This window comes from Hippocampus guttulatus, chromosome 6 (genome assembly GCF_054856545.1).
Source record: "Hippocampus guttulatus isolate MCC_2025c chromosome 6, RoL_Hgut_1.0, whole genome shotgun sequence".
Taxonomy (NCBI): Eukaryota; Metazoa; Chordata; class Actinopteri; order Syngnathiformes; family Syngnathidae; genus Hippocampus; species Hippocampus guttulatus.
The window spans coordinates 3474745-3497099 of record NC_141266.1 but is presented as its reverse complement, the minus strand read 5'-3'; the positions used below and the strand labels follow the sequence as shown (position 1 = coordinate 3497099).

At 42.3% G+C, this 22355-nt stretch overlaps 1 protein-coding gene across 1 annotated transcript in view; it reads right to left on the bottom strand.

Moving 5' to 3' along the window:
• Window positions 1-22355, bottom strand: part of csmd1a (CUB and Sushi multiple domains 1a) — a 104105-nt gene that overhangs the window by 37415 nt on the left and 44335 nt on the right. The window contains exon 4 of the mRNA XM_086113412.1: window positions 17017-17211. Within this exon, the coding sequence (XP_085969538.1) occupies window positions 17017-17211 (195 nt within the window). The remainder of the gene's footprint in view (window positions 1-17016; window positions 17212-22355) is intronic.

The following is a 22355-nucleotide window of genomic DNA, read 5'->3' as shown; positions in this document are numbered from 1 at the left end:
TTTCAAATTCCTTGTGGAAATTACGGATGTTCTCTCGGCCAAAGTGAAAAAGGACCATTCGGATTGTTATCAGTACAAAGCTCAAAAGCCAGCATCTTGTTGGTTTGATGGTTTGCTAATGCTAATGCCATGTGCGAAGACACTATGAAAGCTAAAACTGGTTTTTGAGCAACATTTGCTGCCACCCAAGTAATATATTTTTCAGGGACATCGCTGCTTATTTTAGCAAGACAATGACCACATCCTGCATGTGTTACAACAGTAACAAGAGTGTGAGTACTCGTGGGAGTTAAAGCAGTCCAGAGTTGTCTCCCATGACAAATGTGTCGCACATTATGAAGCACAAAATACGACAACAGAGACCCCAGAGTGTTGAGCAACTCAAGCTGGACATCAAGCAGGAATTGGAAATAATTCCACCTACACAGCTTCAGCAATTAGTGCACTCATTTCCTCAACACTTTTTGATTGTTGTTCAGAGGAAAGTCGATTTACTGTCACACAGTGACATGCAACTCTCACAGTTTTATTAGAACATTTTGCTGGCATCGAGGTACCTCAACTTACGAATGTCTCTTCATACGAAATTTTCAATTTATGAAACGCCTCAACAGGAAAATATTGAAAGAAATTTCAAGTTATGCAAATAATAAAAATACAGTATGGGCTGGTACTCACAGCTCTGAGTTTCCTGAACGCAACATACTTATAGCTGCTCTGCAATTGGCTACTGCATCATCCAAGGCATCCCTTGGCTTAGAGCAGAGTTTCTCAATTATTTTCTGTCCTGCCCCCCCCTAGGAAGAAGAAAACATCTCGCGCCCCCCGCGCGACTATAAATAGTATAATTTGTCGATGAAATTGTTATAAGTACACCTCTGCAAAACACGGTATCCTTATTAATGTATAAGAGAATAAAAAGAAAGAAATATGGAACTACTTACAATAAAGAATAGCTTCATTAACTGTAACAGAAAAGATTTAAAGTGCATCTGAAATTCAAAAATAAAATTAAATCCTTAATTAAACTGGAAACACTTTTTGACTGACCATGTCAAACCATACGATACTGAAAAATAAAAGTCCATAAAATCAACAAATAATACATTCAAACTGATCACCAACATTAACTCAGGAGCACAATATTTAAAAAAAAACCTTTAACCTGCAAAACAAAAATAGATACAATTTTTTCTGCTTTTTTTTTTAATCAAAGATGATGTCGGGATTAATGGCTACAATGAACACGTTTTGCAATGCACAGTTTTTCAAAGCAACTTTCAGCTCCTGCTCAATGTGTAGCTGGGAGCTGTATTTTAGTTTCCTGAAGTAGCAGTCACAAAGCGGGATGATTGTTGGCAATATTCGGCACACTTTCGCTGAAAAAACTAAAGCGGCTTATTGTGATTGACGCCTTAATTTATTTGGCTTCATGTTGTCCACTGCCAACATTTTTAGACACAGTAAGCACACTGGTCTTTCCTCGTCTCCCACCGTAGTCACATTGAAGCCAAGTGCTACATACGCTTCGTCATATTTCCTCCCTTCGAATGCTCCCTGCGCACACTCTGCCAATTATAGCGCCATTGCCCCCTAATGTAGTGGAGGTGCAACTGTATTCTTTTCTAGGACAGTAAAAAAAAAAAAAAAAAAAATCATAGTAAAAAAATAAAAAAGCATGTTCTCTGAGTTCAAACGCACCCCCCTTTGACAGAGCCTCGCGCCCCACTATTTGAGAAGCACTGGCTAAGAGGGATCTCTTCCAAACATGTCTATGTGTGGAGATAGATAGATATGTCGATGCAGCGTCTTCGGCATTCGCCCCTTGGGTCATGAGGCGTCCCGATAGTTTTACATCTATGTGGATCACCCATAAAAAGTGTTCACCAGTCGGGCGATCGCTCACTATGCTGATGTTTGCGTTGGACATTTTCAAAGGATTGAACAAAAGCAAACGTCCTTGGATCGGTTCTTTACAAAATGCCAGGCAAAAATCACTTTTGAGACAGAACATGGACGAAAGAGGGCCAAAAATGATGAGGACGCAGTAAAACGTAAAATGACCATCATTTTTGTTCTTTACTCTATTCTTTGTTTTCTCATTTATTGTGCAATAATCTAATCATCACATATGAGAAGGGAGTCGCGTCGTAACCAGTAAGAAGAAGCTGATTCGGAACACGTAGCGCATATTTAGTCAATGGCATGTACACACAATGAAATTTACATTCATATATTTAATCACTTATTCTTTGACATTTTAGGGGAAGCCGAGCTTCCCTTGCAGTCCGAGAGCAATCGCCACTGATATATACATATATAAAAGAACCAGGTTTGATGAATGTCCACAGACATTTCAGATGAAGGGAAATGAATGGTCTGGTGGAGAACGCATGCACAAGCGCGCACATAAACACATGCAAACAATAAAAGTTTCAATGATCGTGGGCATCCAGTTAGTAGCACCTCAACTTTATAAAATCACATGAGCATGCCAAAAGTATACTCCTCTCATTGAAATTCGAAATGAACAGTAGTATTGTCTGACCACATGTAATGTTTCCTACCCAGAAAAAAAAATCCACTAACCCCGACCTCAAAAAATAATGGTTCAATTCAGCAAAAACAAGACCTGGTAATGATAATAATGTGTTGATATTGAGTGGTAAAAGTGAAATTCTTCACAATGTCATCGTTATGCAGATGACATGCTACTAGAGCTATAATTGTCCCCAATTGACAACACTTCAATTAAGGTGCTGTGTTATTGTCTATAACAAATTAATATCATTATCAGGAGTGCCCACTAAGTAGATCTTGAACGACCAGTAGCGTGCGAAGCAAGTGTTTCTAGCTCTCATTGGTATTAACTTCATCACTGCCAGGCCTCCCAGTTTTATACTATTGATAGACCTGCCTGTCAACAGCAGTGAAGGAGTTAAGAAAAAAAAAGAAAAAAGAGAATTCTGCACGGTCATCCGTTGTGAAATGTGTAACTTGAATGACATACAGGGCAGCCAATCATTCGTTGCATGCCTCACAGCGAAAGAGGCATGCTGTTAGTTAACTCTTGGGGCCCTATTTTCATTCCCAGCGCCAAGTCTAGCTCCGCGCAGTCTAACTGTGTGCATGGGAGGAGGTTTCTTTCTTTTGGTATTTTGTTAGACTTTGCAAAGGTAAAATTCGGCATTATGGCGCATAGTGGGATAGAACCTAGGAGAGTCCCGGCCAATCGTAGCGATATCACTCATTTGCAATCAAATCAGGGTGGTCGCAGCGCAGGCTGTGCCTTGAACTGCGGAAACAGAAACAGACTCTACGGGGACCGTGCATGACATTGGCAGGTAAACTGCAATATCTCTCCTTGTGGATTATGTAGTCTGTTGCGCGTGTGACAGGCTGCCTTGCATCCGTGTTTGATTCCCCCACCCCACAAAAGATGTGCTGGTAATCAGGGTGTTGCTGTTGAGATAATTCATTCAATGAATGGATTTTTGCAATGATTCAGAGGGATTGTCCCATGCCATGCCTATCCACTGAAATTGTATGCCTGCGCCTTGATCAAAGCCAACAAAATCACATTGCACCACAAGTAAGATCTGCTTTTGGGTAGTGTAAAATTTTGGAGATTTTCCATCCCCAAATGGCGAGAGGTGGATCAGCACGTGACAACTGCCTCACCCACTGAAGCATCGTGCATCTGCCAAATTCACAAAAAAAACGCTCAACTAGACTTGCCTCAGCATGAAAATATTGTTCTTCTTGATTTTATATTGAGCACAATCTACTTTCTGCTTCAAAGATTTCTGGTGCGTCTGGGGCACAGCAGCTCTGTGCACCGCAACCCCCAGTGAGGTGCATTGCAGTAACAAACACTCTAGATTCAACTTGCCCTGGCACAAAAATGAAGATGTGCCCGTTTTGAAGTGATGTGCATGGTGGATGGTGGCCTCCCAAATGAGGGCCGTTGGAGTCAAGTTTTGCTTCTGGTCTACACAAATCACTGAATGGTGTCGGTCCTAAATACTTTTAAGAAATACTCATTGAATATAGAGTCAATGGAGCTCTGCGGAGTGAAGAGTCGGTTAATTAGTGGAACCCAGAGTTCAAAGTAAACATGGTGAAGCAGCCTTTAGCTGTTATGGTGACAACAAATGTGAAATCAGCCCTAAGTGTAAATGCCTTTGAATATGTGTTAAAAACTATGCTTTTTTGTCCCCATATATATCCATGATTATGGTCTTTTTAAAGCAATTTTAAAACTTTTTTTTAATCCATAATCTTGTTTTCGCACCATACATTCTTTTCGTAATTTCAGTCACCTACTTTTTATTTCTTTACTTGGCTTTCAAATGTCTGACTCTCTTGTTTGTAAATTATTTTAAATGTTACATTTTAAATTCTGTGAAGCACACTGAGTTCACACTATATCAATAAATAAACAAACCTGCATCACTTTTTTTTTTATATGACTGGAAACCTTTCAGTTGAAAAGAGGTGGGAGTGGCTTCAACCATTTTTGAGGCAACGATACTGTATTTTTCTTGTTAAAATTAACTTTGTCACTGCCAGGCCTCCCAGTTTTATACTATTGATAGAGCTGCCTGTCAACAGCAGTGAAGGAGTTAAAAAAAAAAAAGAAAGAAAAAAGAGACTTCCGCCCGGTCATCCGTTGTGAAATTTGTAACTTGAATGACATACAAGGCAGTGTTTCTACCAAACACTGTATGGTTTTAACAATTTCCTTGCTTTTTAAAAAAGGACGTACAGTAAATAAAATATGAAAATCTCTCAAATTTTGAGGCTATTTGGATTTAATTTAGGGGTAATTCAGCACCCCCAAAATTGGGCTTTGCACGCCTATGCCGGCTCCACATTTTCCTACCGTATATTGAAGTGACTCCACTGATTTGAATATGAAGATGAGACTATAGTAGATTTGCACCAGCATCCTGCCGAAGAAACGTCTCCTGTGGCAGCCATATTGGAGCCGGAAAGTTCAGATTAGAAGTCACTCAGCTCAGACGAAGCCCAACCGGAAATGATGTCGGCTAATGCAAATTCATGTTTGGGGGTTGGGAGGGATTAAACATGATTGGCTATGGGCAGTGGAATTCAGCACCCAACAGTGCCACAAGCATGTGTATCGTGCAAGGACTGACTGTACGAGCCACCACCAATGAGTAGCGGCATTTCATTATTAGAATGATTAATTTCCCATTACACAGCTGTTCCCCTTGGAGATCACTGAGCCTGTTTGCTCGTTCTTTCTCCAACTCTCATGTACAGTACAGTCCATGCTCAGCATTACATCCCTTCAAGCGTGTCTTCTTCCTTTTTCTTGTCAATGAGGAAAACATAAGATGACGTACAGTATATGCCATTATGAGTGAAGAGAGATGACCCTTTTAACACGTGTGACTAGTATTAAGTACCGGTTATTAATCAAATGATGCAAAAGATGAAATGTTTCCAACTACACTTTTGACTATTACAGTGCTAGCGTGCACACACACACACACACACACACACACACACACACACACACACGCATATAAATGGATTCACAATGCTCACATTTTCTGGAAAGTAACATAAAGCTTGTAAATGGCATCAAATAGCAGGAGGAGGCAGAATATGTTGCAAGGAGACTGCCACTGTCAAATTTGTGTGGAACACTGCTTTACAATGCTTCTATAAGAACAGAGCAGGCTTGGGGAATAGAGATACAGTCTGAAAATACATTGAATTTTTACCCTATAGCTCAGTTCTTCAAATGTCACGCACAACGCACACCCACATGCACACAAATTCTGGTCTGCAGAAGATAAGCATTTGGAATAAGATAAAAGGGCACAAGGGTAAAATAATAAATGAAAAAAGGACCGCGACAAGACAGAGAGGGTTACATGACAGTTAGTTTAGTAAATCGGGGGAAATGAACAGTATGTTTTGCTGTATGAAACAATTGGTGAGCATGGAGGGCAGGATCTCCCGAGGACGTGAGATCAAAAGACCATCTGCTAACACACAGGAGACGCACTGGCTTTAGATGAGGGGAAAGAGGGCTCAAGAGGTGGCCTGGCCTGTAAAAGCACAATTTCGGGCCCATGTGCGAACACACTCCTTTAAATGACCATGAACTCTCCAGCTGCAGCTTTTTGTTTCTTCCAGCATGTCCCCTCTGAAAAAGTATGTTTATCATTTACGTTTCATGGTGTTATGCATTCACCTTTGGAGAACCAGGCAATTTTTAGCAATTTATTCAATGCATTATTATTATTATTCTCTTTTATGAAACTGAACTGGACTTTGATTACAGAGCACTTTAAAAACAAGCACAGCTGCAAACCAAGTGCTGTACATAAAGTAAAAATATGAATAATGAAAACAAATACATACAAACAGTAAACACAATAAAGCACAGAAACAATGCCGAGGCAAAAGCCAAAATAATAAAATGTGTCTTAAGACGAGTTGCCGTGCCTAACGTCTAATGGAAGCATACTGCAAAGGGAGGGGCTGGCAACAGAAAATGCTTGATCCCTTGTGAGGCTACGCTTTGTCCTCCAGTAGCGTCTGGTCCGCTGACCTGAGACACCGCGAAGGTACGTAGAGCCGGAGGTCTCGGAGAAGAAAGAAAGGTGCAGCGACACCTTTTCAAGATGAATACGAATCTTGAAATGAATTCTAAAACATACGGGGAGCTAGTAAGGGGAGGCCAGAATTGGAGTTATATGTTCCCTCTACATTCAAATCCAGTCGCAATGTAACGAAGGCATGCATTACTGTTTCTAAATGTTGTTGTGAAAGGAGAGGCTTTACTTCAGCCAGCTGCCTGAGACATAAAAAGAAAAAAAGATGGCTTGAACAGCAGCGCCACTTTGCCAGTCCAATTTAAAATCACTGTCTTTTTTAAAGCCCAAATTCTAAACTGCTGGCTTCAGATACGATGCCAGCCGTCCCAAGTCAACAGGGTGAAGTGTACAAAGGCCAGTGTGACCAAACCATAACTTCAAGAAGTTGATGCCATCCAGGCTTTGATTTCCGGCAAACAGAACACAAGTGTTCCTTTGGGGGAAAGTGTCCTTTTTGTTTCGCTCATCAGCAAGCTCTGCAGAAACCTGATAAAGATAGCATGTCCTGATCATTTGAACCAGGTGTGTTGGACGAGGGGAAAAAATCCATGCAGGATTCACAAAATCCATCCATGCAGGATAGTGGCCCATGAGGACCGGAGTTTTCCATAATGATTTGGCCTCATTTGGTGTGGTCTTGACTACAAATACTATAACTCTTGGTTAATTTGTGTTAGCTGGCCACTTCAAGGAAGGCTCAGCACTCCTCCATTTTTCTAAATGTCTTTGTGGAAAGTGTTTCTCATAGTGGTTCACTGGAGTGTTTCTCATAGTGGTTCACTGGAGACCTCAAGCTTTAGGAATGGCTTTGTTTGCTTCCAGACTCATACAAGTCTCTTTCTTTGTTGTTGTTGTTTTTTGTTTTTTTTTGTTTTGCGGGGGGAGGGGGCATATGTTGCATCTTTTTGAGATATTTTGCCCAACTTAACTTTGTTAGACAGATAGTAGCGACATTATTTCTTGATCAAACAGGTATGAGAGTCATCAGACATAGGTGTGGGCAGTGAAAATGAACTGTGAAGGAAATTTGAGAAAAGGTCGAATAGTTTTTCATAGCACTGTGTTTCACTATGCAGCACACTGAAGAGAGCAAGCTAAAACTTTACCTGAAAGAAAATTTAGAATTTTTAGTTTTTTGTTTAAATATTAAAAGATGATATCACTTTTATATCTGGTTGTTGGTTAGAAATTAAGAAATGGAAATGCTACTCTCCCACAGTTGGCCGGTGACTAGTCCAAGGTGTACACTGCCTTTCACAGTAGGTCAGCAAGGATGGGCTCCAGTTATTCTAATTTGGACAAGATGCTATTTAAAATGGCACGGTGGAAAATAAAGGTTTCTTTGACACTGAGACTGCGAGCCAGGTAGAGTTACAGACTCTGTGTACATTATTTAATTATGAACAGTCAGAGCAGTTTATCTGAGAGCGTGCAGTGATGTGCACAGAATTTGAACTGGCATCTCATCCATACAAAACTCAGATGCACACTCCAAAGTTGCCACCCAATAGGAAATCCCTTCCACGGCAATTTGTCGGACTTTGCATATTTTGGACATTTGGTCATTTTAAGCAGTAAGTAAAGGACATGAATGGCTGACAGGTCATTATACTGTGTGAATTAGGGTTAGCACCATATTGGGAAAAACAAGCAATGTGTGATACGGGAGGTTATTTCAATAACCTCAATAACCCCGTTAAACAATAAGCAAACGCTCTATTTGCCCATCTGTAAAACTCCTATTTATTGTTTGGCTTTTGACTCAGCATGCGACTCTGTATTGTTTTTGTGTTTTGTGGTGTGTCACTGTTGTTTTATGTTATTAATTTATTGTTTTAACTGCCTTTGTAGTTGTATGTACTCATTTTTGCTCCTTGCACAGCACTTTGTGAGCAGAGGGGGTTGTTTTCAAGTGCTCTGATAAATAAAATTGAGTTGAGTTGATTGTGTATTATTAGTGTGTATTGTTAGTGATAAAATTGTCTCGTTTCAGTTGATTGCACTCTCTATACATCATGCAGTATATTTCAAATGTGACTCAGTCAAAGATGACATGTTTAGAGAAAAGGCAGACGTGAGTGACAGGCATGCGGGGAAGCAGGCCGCCAATGAGTGAAGGGTGGGCGTGTAAGTGGACGCTAAAGCGACGCTACAAGCAGGTACCAACACCTGTATAGAGTGTGGCTATGTGCATTGTTGCAAAACAACTTCGGTTTTGGTTTCTAAGAACCCCCGAAAATAAATTCTACAAAGAGACACGCCTACGAAGCTCAGTTCAAACTTCAAGCCATCGGTTATGCTTTTGGCATGCGTGCCCATCTCACAGCAGCGGTGAAAAACCAAGTCAAGCAAATGAACTCTGAGCTTGCCGTTATTACCGGAGGCTTGACTAAAGAACTCCAACCGCTGGACATCGGCATCAACCGGGCGTTCAAAGTAAAGTTGCGAGCGGCATGGGAACAATGAATGATCGATGGCAAACACAACTTTACAAAGAGTGAGAGGCAGCGCCGGGCGAGTTACGCCACAATTTGCGAATTGATTGTGGCTGCTTGGACGAACGTGTCTGATTGCACTGTTGTTCGAGTTTTTGGCAAAGCCGGCATCTTTTCTGTGGAGCCACATGGCAATGAGAGTGACTGACAACGAGAGGGAACACGGCGTTTTTGATGGATTACAGGTACTTGCACAATTGTTCAATTCTGATACAGAGGATGAGGACTTTGATGGATTTCTGGGTGATGATCGATCGAAAAACGTGAGTACATTGTACGATGGCTAAATAAAATACAACGGAACTCCGTTTTGCTTCGTTGCCTTTTTAAAAACGTGTTTTTAGCTTGTATCTGTATGTCTTGGCATGCTACCGTATGCTACAAGCTAACGTGTTTTTAGCGTGCGCGCATGCATGCCGTATGTTTAAGCTGGCGTATGTTTTACCACTTTAAAATCGCGCCCAATAATACAGTGCGTTTTGTCTATGTGTAAAATACAGAAATAGCACCCATTAATGAGACTGCGCCCAACCATACGGTGCGTCGAATGGTCGTGAAAATACGGTAATCACTTCAAGGCAAAGGAAATAACGGTGCAGAAGAAATGTGACGTTAGAGGGCCTCATTCAGAAATCATGTTTGCCAGTACCTTCACATATATGAGTCTAAGCACTGCATACATTTATGGCCTAAATTAAAAGCTAATCTCATCAGTTCATTCTTTTTGCATGTTTAAAGTTAAACAAATATTATAGGACAAAGTATGGTAAAAAAAATCAAATGGTTTGCCTGCAATTCATATCATTATTTTTGTGACTTTGAAGGGACCAAAAAGACAAGTTATTTATTTTATCTTATTCAAAATAATTGGCCAATTACTCAGTTGTCTACCAAATATTGGAATCAGCATCGGCCTAAAAAAAATCCATATCTGTCGTGCCCTGCTAATGTATCAGGGCTATCAAAAATCAGCTCCTCAGAAGTACAGAGAGTCAAGGTAAACAGCACAGCATATAGTTATTGCAGTTGACCAAAAGCAGAATAATTGAAATGTTCTGGTACCCAACAAACTCAGTCAAATTGTTGAAGAGTATTCCCAGCTCCAGCAAGATTAAAACGGTGATGGTTAATATTTCAGCTAGATGTGCCTGTGCCAAATGAATAATGTGTCAAATCTTCAGAGGGCCTTTTCTCTCTGCTGTACAGATGAATTTAAGATGCCATTCATCTCAAGGTTTGAAGCTATAGTATATGAATAACTGAGAAATTGTGTGTTTCTTTTAATGGTCTGCTAAACATGAGAAAAAGTCTTGTCTCTGTGACCTGATGTAGCTAGCCACATAATCTTATGTCATTTCGCCATTGTGCAGGTGGCCACAGAGTATGATTAGGTTGTATTGTGCTTTAATCCATTCTTTAAATCATTTCTGAGATCCTTTCTAAATTGGGAGACCCTTCCAAGCAGGGTGGAATTGACAACACATTGATTATATTCAATCTCCCAATTTATAACCCTCTCAAGTCGATCCGGCACACGAAACACACATTCAGTGTTTTCCACACTATAAGGCGCACCTAAAATAATTCAATTTCTTCACAAAAGCCGACGGTGCGCCCTCTAATCCGATGCGCCAAAGACTATGACTCTCTTTATATTCCCCATTAAGTTGTTTCCCGGTTAATGTTCCGATGCCATCTTGTGGTGATTATTAGCAGGCACTAATTGTGACGAAAAGGGTTGACATGTGCATTCGCCAACACACAGTCAAATAGACAACTACTTTTTGAGTTTTTTTTTTTTAAACGACGTATTATCACGACAGTCGCACATTGGCTTCTGAGCAAAATAAATTTCCCGCAGCACTGATTGGACAAGCAAAGTAATGTGATCATCTACAGCAAGTGATGGCCAAGTGGGCGTGTCATAACTAATTGACATGTCATCAGGCGCCGACAGGTATGGCAGCCTCGGTTACACGCTCCCTAGTATTATCCCCGTTTTTGTCATTTTCGTTAGTTTTTGGCAACCCTGAGCGGCTTACTTACACAAGGGAAAAGTTGCTTAGCATTGGGGAGTCTACGCTCAGTCTTTTTTCACCAGCGCACGAAAATCCACAAGGTTTTTCGGAGCTAATCGCGAGCGGAGCGGCTGCGCTGTACGGAGCATGGAAACGCCGCCGGAGGAGGGAGAAGCGAGCCGGCGTGCTAGTCAAGCTTCGGCAGCGTGGATTTCGAACCCCGCTCCCATCGATCCATCTTGCTAATCTACGATCTCTGCCAAACAAGATGGATAAACTTTTTCTCCTCACAAAGACCAACAAAACCTTTGCACGTTCTGCTGCGCTCTGCTTCACTGAAACCTGGCTCAGTGACCGCCACCCGGATTCCGCACTACATCTACCTGGCTTCCGCCTTCTCCGAGCCGACCGCGACACGGAGCTATCAGGGAAATCAAAAGGTGGTGGGATTTGCTTCTATATCAACGAAGAATGGTGCACTGATGTCACGAAGCTCGACGCACACTGTCCTGGACTGACCTGGAGTCGCTGTCTTTAAACTGCAAGCCATTCTGCTCGCCACGTGAGTTCACCTCCTTTTTACTAGTCGGTGTTTACATTGCGCCACAAGCTAACGCTAACACGGCGATACAAACGCTTGCTGAACAAGTAAACAAACTCTAACTAAAATACCGAGAGTCACCCCTGATCATTTTGGGCGATTTTAATAGAGCACATCTTAACCGTGAACTTCCCAGATATAAGCAGCACATCGGCTGTTTCACCAGAGAAGGCAACATTCTAGACCACTGCTATACAACAATCAAAAATTCATACCGATCGATCGCCCGTGCAGCATTGGGTCTTTCTGACCACAATTTAATCCACTTAATACCTACATACAGACAGAAACTCAAATGTGTTAAACCGGTTGTTAAGGCTGTGAAAAAATGGACAGATGAAGCAAAGCTAGCTCTACAAGAATGCTTAGACTGCACTGATTGGGGCGTCTTTGAAACTTCAATGGGCACACTGGATGAATACACAGACACTGTAACATCATACATCAGTTTCTGCGAGGACATGTGTGTACCAACGAAGTCCTTCCGCTCCTTCAACAATAACAAGCCATGGTTTACTCCCAAACTAAGGCAACTCAGGAAAGAGAAAGAGGCCGCATTTAGAAGTGGAGATCGGGCACTGTACACTTTACATCGCTAAGAGAAGCTATGCAGAGAGGCTGAAAAAACAGTTCTCTACTCACGACTCTGCATCTGTATGGAGTGGCCTGAAAGCAATCACAAACTATAGATTGCCATCCCCCCCAAACAGTGAACAATAAGGGTCTTGCTGATGAACTAAACATTTTTTTCTGCCGATTTGAAAAGGACACCCCCATTTCCCACACACACCCACCTCTACCAGAAACTACTCTATCTACCCCCCCACCCTCTTTATCTCCACTACAGATCCACGAACAGGACGTGAGACGGCTCTTCAAGCAGCAGAAGATCAAGAAAGCTGCGGGACCCGACAAAGTGTCCCCCTCCTGCCCGAAAGTCTGCGCTGACCAGGAACAACATCATCAACACGCACCACTCACACTGGAGCCCCACCGGGATGTGTCCTCTCTCCACTGCTCTTCTCTCTCTACACAAACGATTGCACCTCAACAAATCCAGCTGTCAAACTCAAAGTTCGCAGACGACACCACGGTCATCGGTCTCATCAAAGACGGCGACGAGTCTGCGTACAGACAACAAGTGGAGCAGATGGAGCTCTGGTGCAACCGACACAACCTCGGGCTGAACACGCTCAAGACTGTAGAGATGATTGTGGACTTCAGGAAACATCCTTCTCCACAGTTGCCCCTCACACTATCTAACTGCCCTGTGTCAACCGTCGATACCTTCAAGTTCCTGGGAATCACAGTCTCCCAGGACATGAAGTGGGAAGTCAACACCATCTCCATCCTGAAAAGAGCCCAGCAGAGGATGTACTTCCTGAGGCTGCTGAGGAAGCATGGCCTGCCCCAGGAGGTGCTACGTCAGTTCTACACGGCAGTCATCGAATCAATCCTGTGTTCTTCCATCACGGGTTGGTTTGGGGCCGCCACAAAAAAGGACAAAATCCGACTTCCACGGACAGTTAGGACGGCGGAAAAAATCATTGGTACCACCCTACCCACTCTTGAGGACTTGCACACTGCAAGAATCAAGACAAGGGCACGGAAAATCCTCCTGGATCCCCGCACCCTGCCCACCACCTTTTCCAGCTACTCCCCTCAGGCAGGCGCTACAGATCCATGCGCACCAAATCCAGCAGACACTTAAACAGCTTCTTCGCTCAAGCCATTAACTCCCTAAACCAGGGTGTCAAACGTACGGCCCGCGGGCCGGAACCGGCCCCCAAGGAGGTTCGATCAGGCCCGCAGTGGAAAAAATGCATAAAAGACATGGAATTAATATTTTTAATTCGCTGCAATTCATGGATTATCCGCTAAGGGGCGCACTCTTTCCATCAGAGTAGAAGACAAGCCGCATCACTGAGACAGACTGAAAACAGCAGACGGTATCAATGCGCCATCTGCTGCTTAGACGTTGTTAATACCTTGGTCTCTACCTGTCCGCTACACCCTCATTAGCCAAAATGTCGTTATCCAAACGGAGAAAAGTAGATAAGGAGTGTAGAATTTTCAAAGAAAAATGGACCACGTCCTATTTATTTACAGAGATGCACGGAAAACCTTCGTGCTTGGTGTGTTTGCAACAAGTTTCGGTATTGAAGGAATATAATATTCGACGCCACTACGAGACTCATCACAGCGAAAAATATGACGGCTTGCAAGGACAACTGAGAAGAGATAAGATTAACGAATTGCTGGCGGGTCTGAGGAAACAGCAGTCAACTTTCATCCAGAGCCGAGAAGGCAGTGAAGCAGCGGTAAAAGCCAGCTACCTAATTGCTAGCGAAATAGCATTAGCATCGAAGCCGTATTCCGACGGTGACTTTGTTAAACGATGCATGATGAAGGCGGCTGAACTTGTATGTCCCGAGAAGCGACAAGCTTTTGCCAATATTAGCCTGACGAGGAATACTATAGCAGAGAGGATTTCGGAACTATCGGCAGATTTAGACAGTCAACTAAAACAGAGAGTCAAGTCATTTATTGCATTTTCCGTGGCAATTGACGAGAGCACTGACATCACAGACGTGGCCCAACTGGCCATATTTATTCGAGGAGTTGATGAGACATTGACTGTTACTGAAGAGTTTCTTGAGTTGGTGCCAATGATGGACACCACAACAGCCGAGGACATTTTCGGCTCTGTCGTTGCTGCATTGGACAGAGTTGGAGTGGACTGGTCCCGCGCTGTCAGCCTGGCTACAGACGGCGCGCCATCCATGGTCGGAAAGAAAGCAGGTGTCGCGACAAAGTTCAAAGACAAAGTACAAGCCCTTAATGGAGGAGATCGTTTCTGGACATTTCACTGTATTTTGCACCAGGAGGCATTGTGTTGCAAGTCGCTGAAAATGGACCACGTCATGGAGGTGGTTGTTCGCACTGTAAATTTCATCCGGTCCAGAGGTCTGAACCATCGTCAGTTTGACAAACTTCTCAGCGACAGCAACATTACCCACAGCCTGCCATACCACACTGAAGTGAGATGGTTAAGCCGAGGTGCTGTGCTGAGGCATTTCTTTGATCTACGAGAGGAAATCGGACAGTTCATGGAGAAAAAAGGAAAACCGGTGTTGGAATTACAATCTCAGGAATGGCTACGGGACCTTGCATTCTTGGTTGATATTACTGAACACTTGAACAATCTGAACAAAATGTTGCAAGGCCGCAAAAAGGTTGTCACACAGTTTTCTGACAACATACATGCATTTAAGTTGAAGCTGACTTTGTGGGAGATGCAACTGGCAAATGGCAACCCTGCTCATTTCCCCTGTCTGAGAGATGTGTGTGTGACCAGACCTGATGCGGACATGAAACGGTACAAAGACAAAATTGCAGGACTACTGCGGGAGTTTGAGAAACGTTTTCAGGTATTTGGTGAACTTGAGACAGAATTTTCAGTTTTTCGCTCACCTTTCACAGTTAGAGCTTCTGATCTGCCGGTCGAAATTCAGCTAGAGATAATTGATTTGCAGTGTGATGCAGATTTGAAGGGCAAATTTGCCTCTGTAGGTCTGGACAGATTTTATCAGTATCTACTACCAGGGTACCCTAAATTAACAGCCCTGGCTGCTAAAATTTTGTGCATGTTTGGGACAACCTACCTTTGTGAACAAATTTTCTCAGTGATGAATATCAATAAAACAAAAATGCGCTCAAGGCTCACAAACAAGCACTTAAATGACATTCTGAAAGTGACAGCTAGTCAGGACATGACACCTGGTGTTGATGCACTTGTACAGGCCAAAAGATGCCAAGTTTCAGGAACAAATACAAGTCCAGACTAGACTAACACCTTTAAAATGCTGCCTTAGATACTGTTTGCATTGAAAGAATACAGCTCTGTGAAGATGAATCCTTACTGTGGTGATTTAAAAAATGTGCACTTTAATGTTAGTCAGCAGCTTCAAAACAAAAGTTGTGTGATGGAATTCTACTGTTCATACAACTCTATACATTTTCAGTATGTATTGTATGTGTATGTATGTTTCATGTATGAAGTTTACAGATTTACAGGACAGGCGAACACTTTCTTCATTACACATTTAAAATCACTCTCCTTAGTTTGTAAGGTGTACGCAGGGATTACATTTAGATTTTATATGCGTATGTGTAAGTGGTTTAAAAATTCCTTTCTTTAAAAGTCTCATTTAATCTTAAAGTGCATTACTATATTTTTCAGTACCAATTAAAGTTTTGTGCCTTTGTACAATCAGTGGGATCAGTTGCAATGCATATTTGTGAATGGTAAAAGTAAATTGCACATTTGTCTAAGGAAATATGAGGTGTTTCATTAACTGTTTTGTAAAAGGATAGTTCATTAAATTTCAATATTTTCCTAATGTTCTTGTGCTTCTTTACACCAAAACAAAGGAAAGACATGATATTTTGGTTATTTATAGCAGAGTATGGTATAATTTTAATGGTCCGGCCCACTTGACATCTCCCGAGGCCGTATGTGGCCCACGATGCGAAATGAGTTTGACACCCCTGCCCTAAACAGTCACTGACGTAGTCACTCTTCTTGTACAACTCTTCTTGTACAACAAATACTGCTACTGGTCACTCTAAAATGGTTCAATGATTTTCTGCACCAACTGTACAACTGTCATAGTATTGTATTCTACAACTGATCACTTTAGCTCTGCTTGATACTTTGTCTCACATTGTCTCACAGTTGTCACTGGGTGGGACCACCGCACTACGGTTCACTTACATTACGAAATGTCCTTCCATACCTATTTGTCATGTCCCTGTTTATGATGATACTCATGCAGCGTGTTATACCGGAGACAAATTCCTTGTGTGTTCTACATACTTGGCCAATAAAGATGATTCTGATTCTGATGTTGAGTTGAGTATGTCTTAACCTCCATGGCAGAGGCTCCGTCAAACCCTGATTCACCGAACCCATGGGGTTCGATTGAACGCAGGTTAAGAACCACTGCTCTATATAAATAAATCTGTATTGTATTGTATTCCCTTTAGCAAAGCACCATCTCGTGGATGTATAACGCAACCACAGTCAGTATTGTAGCTTCTATTCTATGCGCTTTATATATCCAAACAGTTTTAAAATAGGCCATTCATTGAAAGTGTGCCTTATCGTGTAGGAAATATGGTACTTACTTTCATTTTTTTTTTTTTGCTTTCAGCATAATGTAACACAGTAATGACAACATCACACTGCTTAAGAGTCTTACCTCTACACATTGGCACAGGGAAGTCCCATACGGACACACCAGCTGCATTGGTGACACAGGTGAGCAATGAATGGCCATCCAGGACATAGTCAGAGATACACCTGTAACGGATCTTCGCCCCTATATTGAACTGAGTTCCATTCAGTATGCCTTTAGGTGGAATGCCCGGATATCCACATGAGCTGCTCCAAAGCTCTAAAGAGAGAGAGAGAGAGAGATAGAGAAATTGTTGAACCCGATATATAAAACATGATGGTGGTTGTGCTAATAGCTCAACACATTATTTCTACCTGGAATTTTGAGCAGAAAGACAATGTATGTACATTAACTCCAACACAGGGGGCTAGAAATTAACATTAACTACAACAACTTCCCTTACATGGATCTATTGTTTGATTAAAATGGTGGAGATTTTCTCTTGAAGCATTTTGTGCTAATTAGTTGGAGTCAATCTGCAAGGAGGTGAGTTGGACCAATCGTTTGTAATTTCAACATGTGCAAACCAACACAGCCGACATTGACTGCCAATCAAAATGTCTTCTCTCATTTCCTTTAAATGTTGCGCCATGACAGTCACATGGAGACATTGTGGTCCATTGTTTTGGAAGGGTAAACTCTTCTGGGCTTCTTGCGAACGATTACCAGGGGTGGATAGCGATGACGAAAAACTCAGTGACACTGTTCACTTTGGTTGGAAAACCTGTTTTCTAAAGCTGATCCATGATTGTTTGTTATCTAAGCCCTGAGCAACAGTGATGTCAATTTTCAGTCGACAGAAGGTGGCAAAAGGGTCGCACCCTCAGATGGACAACAATGGATTTTACTATTTAATTCATGTTCCACAAACGCAATATTAATCGTTTAGCTTAACTCATGGAGCTTCATAGATCATACAACTGTGAAGAAAATTTTGAGATTCTCTTTAAAGGCAAATATGAGAAGAGTATTCTCATCACCATCTTATACTGGAAGGTTTTTGAGTCTCTTTGAAAAGTATTTCCTGCCTAAAAGAAAATTCAATCCGACTTCAAGATCCCTGTCCATTGTCTCTAACGCCAGGTTCAACCACTACTTGACTTTTTGCATAAAATGATCTCTTTAGCTTTGTGTTCAGTGGGGAGCTATAAATTTGCATTGAATGGCCATATATTTTTGTGCACCAATTATTTTTATATTAGTCCCACAATTATTAAACAACAGTTCTTTTGCGCTTATCTGTCACCTGTGTTGTTTCTCTGTGACTGCATTTTTCTGATATTGTTTTCGCAGCACCTTTTCTTACCATTTAATTTTATTTATACTCAGTTTACGTTTACTATTTGGCATCCATCTTCTGTGGCACTCCGCCCCTCCACTTGTGTGAGTGTGTGTGTATTAGGCAATACGTGAGCAGGCTTTTTGGGGTCGATTAGCAATCAGCGATCATCGAGTTTGAAAAAAATGATTCTGGATCAACGATTTGATCAGAAGATGGAGCAATATAGAGCCTGATTGATTGAGGGACTTAGTCAATTGAATTTTATTTAATAATGTATTTGCATGAAGGCAGCATGGTGGTTGACTAGTTATCATGTCTGCCCCACAGTGCAGAGGTCGTGGTTTCAAAACTGGCCTCCGGTGTTCCTGTGTCAAGTTTGCATGTTCTTGAGCCTGTGTGGGTTTTCTCCGGGTACTCCAGTTTCCTCCCACATTCCAAAAACATGCATGGCAGGTTAATGGAAAGCTCTAAATTGGTCATAGGTGTGAGTGTGAGCACAAATGGTTGTTTGTCTCTGTGTGCCCTGTGATTGGCTGGCAAGAACCAGCATGCCATCAGAATCGGCTTTCTGGGCTAGAACAGCAGCCCACAAAGGATAATGGCCAACTGAGAATCCTTCCGGTGCTCCAGATTGGCTACTCTGGGTCTGCATGAAGGTCAAAACCATGCAGGTAAATTAATAACACCAGAACACTCAGGATTTCTGCTGTTTAGTTTAATTATTAAAGAATAGCAAAAAAACAACAACAACAAAAATTGCAATAAAAATGTACTTTTTTTATTCAATTGGGACAATATTCAATGGTGACCGCTGAAATTTACATCGTGCTTTGTTTTAATTGTCTGTCTTTCTGCCATTGTCCGGTTTTGTTTATTTCCTCGATAGTCATCACATTATAAATAACCACAGAAGCAGTCTATTAAACACCACTTGCAAAGAAAAACTGTTCCCATGTTAAAGGTGTACAGAGCCTCCATTCTGCCTGACCTAGCACCAAATATGAAATCTTTAAAAAGATAGAGAGAGAGAAATGAACTTGCATTCATCCGCTTTACACGGCCAACGAGTGAGTTCTGCGAAGTAGCAAAATAAGCTAGTTGGGTGCAAGATTTCTCAGAGGCTGAGCTATTTATTTCACTTGTGTATCTAATACCTCTGAAGGTCTTTGAAGAAGATGGATTTTTGACACAGAGAGGTGGTGTTTGCGCTATTTCTCCACAGCAGCCACATGTGCCGAGTGACACTCTGGCTTGCGAGTGAGACGCTTTGATGGACTACTGCAGTGGTCCTCAACTAGAAATGCTGAAGGTTCACTTTTTTTTTTTTTAATAAGACTAGGGTCCGGTCCCATGCATGGCGGTCATGGGGAGCAGGGCTATATGCCCATTTAGTATGGGCAGATATAAAATAACAATTATTCACTCTGCCAGTACACAGCAAATAATGAGAGGTATTGTGTTGAGGCACAGGAATTCTTTTATTTTGTTAAGTTGTGCCTGCTTAAAAATAGAAATAGCCCTTTTAGGGAAATAAGACATTTTTACTTTAACTTTGTTAAACAGTAGTTGTCTTTTTTCCCCCTTAATTTAACAAAAACAAAACTCTCTGTTGCTTTTTGTTGGTTTGTCATACATGTCACAATCTTCCTGCTTGAGTCTTGTTATGACCTTTTCAGTTTCTTTATTTCGTTTGTTCTTAGCTCTGAATTAGGAGGCAAATCCCGTTCAAAAGAGCTGTGCTCTGTCACATAGTGGCGTTTAATATTTTGACTCTTGACCAGAGCGACCGTCTTTAGGCATATTAGACACCGTGGCTTGGTGCTCGACAGAGGTAGAATGAAAGCATACTTGTCAGTCCATTCTTCATTGAAACGCCGATTTTCACTGTCCACCTTTCTCTTTGTAGCAAATTTAGAGGACGCCATTATGACGTTCATTTACCTGTTCTGCTGTTAAACAGCTGCAAAGATCCCCGGGTAGACGGGAGCAAAACTGCACACAATCGAAACCTTCGTCTTAATTGTCTGTGTGCGGCTCTCCTGGATTGAAGCTGTGAGCACACTGTGGCGTCGCGCATGCGTCTGTTTCCTGACACGATCATCCATTTTGAATGCGTGTGTATTGGGATAGACGCGTGCTGACGCTTATGTATGGGCACACCTTAAGTTCAGAGGAGCCAATCAGCGCATCGTATATGCTGACGCTGATGTATGGGCACACCTTAAGTTCAGAGGAGCCAATCAGCGCATCGTTATCGCCGACATGCCCTGCTCAGCCAGTTCGTCAAACATTATACACACACAGTCGCGCTGCTGCGTCCTCTGCAATACATCTGTTCGTGCACGCAAATAATAAAACGGATAATTTTAACAAGCGATCGCGGTAATGCGCAGATTATAGTCCACAAATATAAAATGTATAACGTAAAAATCACTTTATAAATTATTATTTTATACAATTTGCCGAGGGTCCGGACAGAGGAGGTCCGGACAGAGGAGGTCGGCGGTCCGGACAGAGGAGGTCGGCGGTCTGGACAGAGGAGGTCGGCGGTCCGGTCGTGGATCGCGGTCAACCAGTTGAGGAAGACGGGACTACTGAGTTTCAACCAGACAAGGCAAATACTGAGCTCATGTTTTTTTTTTTTCCATCATGTGCAAATGAGCTGGGTGCACTGCATTGCCACAGACACCCAAACGGAATACATTTCCCTCGAAACGATTATGTTTCAGGGACTTGTTTTCAAGTTTTGTGGCAGGTCGAAATAGTACTCAAGTAGTGGCAGGCCGATTTTAAGACATTTTGACATCATACACAACCTTCAACAAGGAATGTAGGAATATTTTTGAAACATATTGACAGAGTTACTGAGCATAGCTACAGCCTATTCGAATCACTTGTAAAGCTATGAAGGAACTAATACTCCCTGTGTGTTCGTGACGTGAAGTCAGCCTTCCTCATTTTTCTAAATACAGCTTGACCTCTTGAAAGCCATTTTGGGTTCAGCCTTCTTTGTCACAATTGATGTATATTTGGGGTTTGAAACTTTTTGGATTGCAATATGTTTGAAAAACATTCACATTACAGTGGAGAAATTAGATTCGCTCTGGCAGGGCCCATGACTGGATTTCAAAGTCAATGCACTTAATTACATGTGTGATATAATCAGCTTGCTCTGTCCGCCAGCATTGAACATTTTCAGGCATGTGAATGTATAGGATGGGTAGCGCTGGAGCTACATAACGAGGATGAGCAATATGTCATGGGAGAAATGACTGACAGAACTAAATACGGTAGTGATATTTCAAAAGCAACAATCATAAAACTCTCCACCAAATAAATGACTGTACGAAATAAATTATTGACATGAAAGCTAGTCTGTGTTAACATGCGCGCATATAAAAAAAAAAAATCCTCGTCTCACCCCTCGGGTGGTGTCCGTCCCCCATTCAGCTCGGGTCCTCTACCAGAGGCCAGGAAGCTTGAGGGTTCTGCGCAGTATCCTTGCTGTTCCCAGCACTGCACATTTCTGGACTGAGATGTCCGATGTTGTTCCCGGGATCTGTTGCAACCACTCATCTAGTTTGGGGGTCACTGCCCCGAGTGCTCCGACCACCACAGGCACGACTGTCACCTTTACCTTCCAGGCTCGGAGAGCTCCTCTCTGAGCCCTTGGTATTTCTCGAGTTTCTCGTGTTCCTTCTTTCTGATGTTTCCATCACTTGGGACCGCTACATCCACTACAACGGCTTTCCTCTGCCCTTTATCTATGATCACGATATCCGGTTGGTTCGCCATGACCATGTCAGTCTGGATCTGGAAGTCCCACAGGATCTTCGCTCTGTCATTCTCCACCACCTTCGGAGGTGTTTCCCATTTTGACCTTGGGGTTTCCAGTCCATACTCCGCACAGATGTTTCGGTAGACTATGCCAGCCACCTGGTTATGGCGTTCCATGTAGGCTTTCCCTGCCAGCATCTTACACCCTGCAATTATGTGTCGGATCGTCTCAGGTGCCTCTTTGCACAACCTACACCTTGGGTCTTGTCTGGTGTGGTATATCTGGGTCTCAATGGCTCTGGTG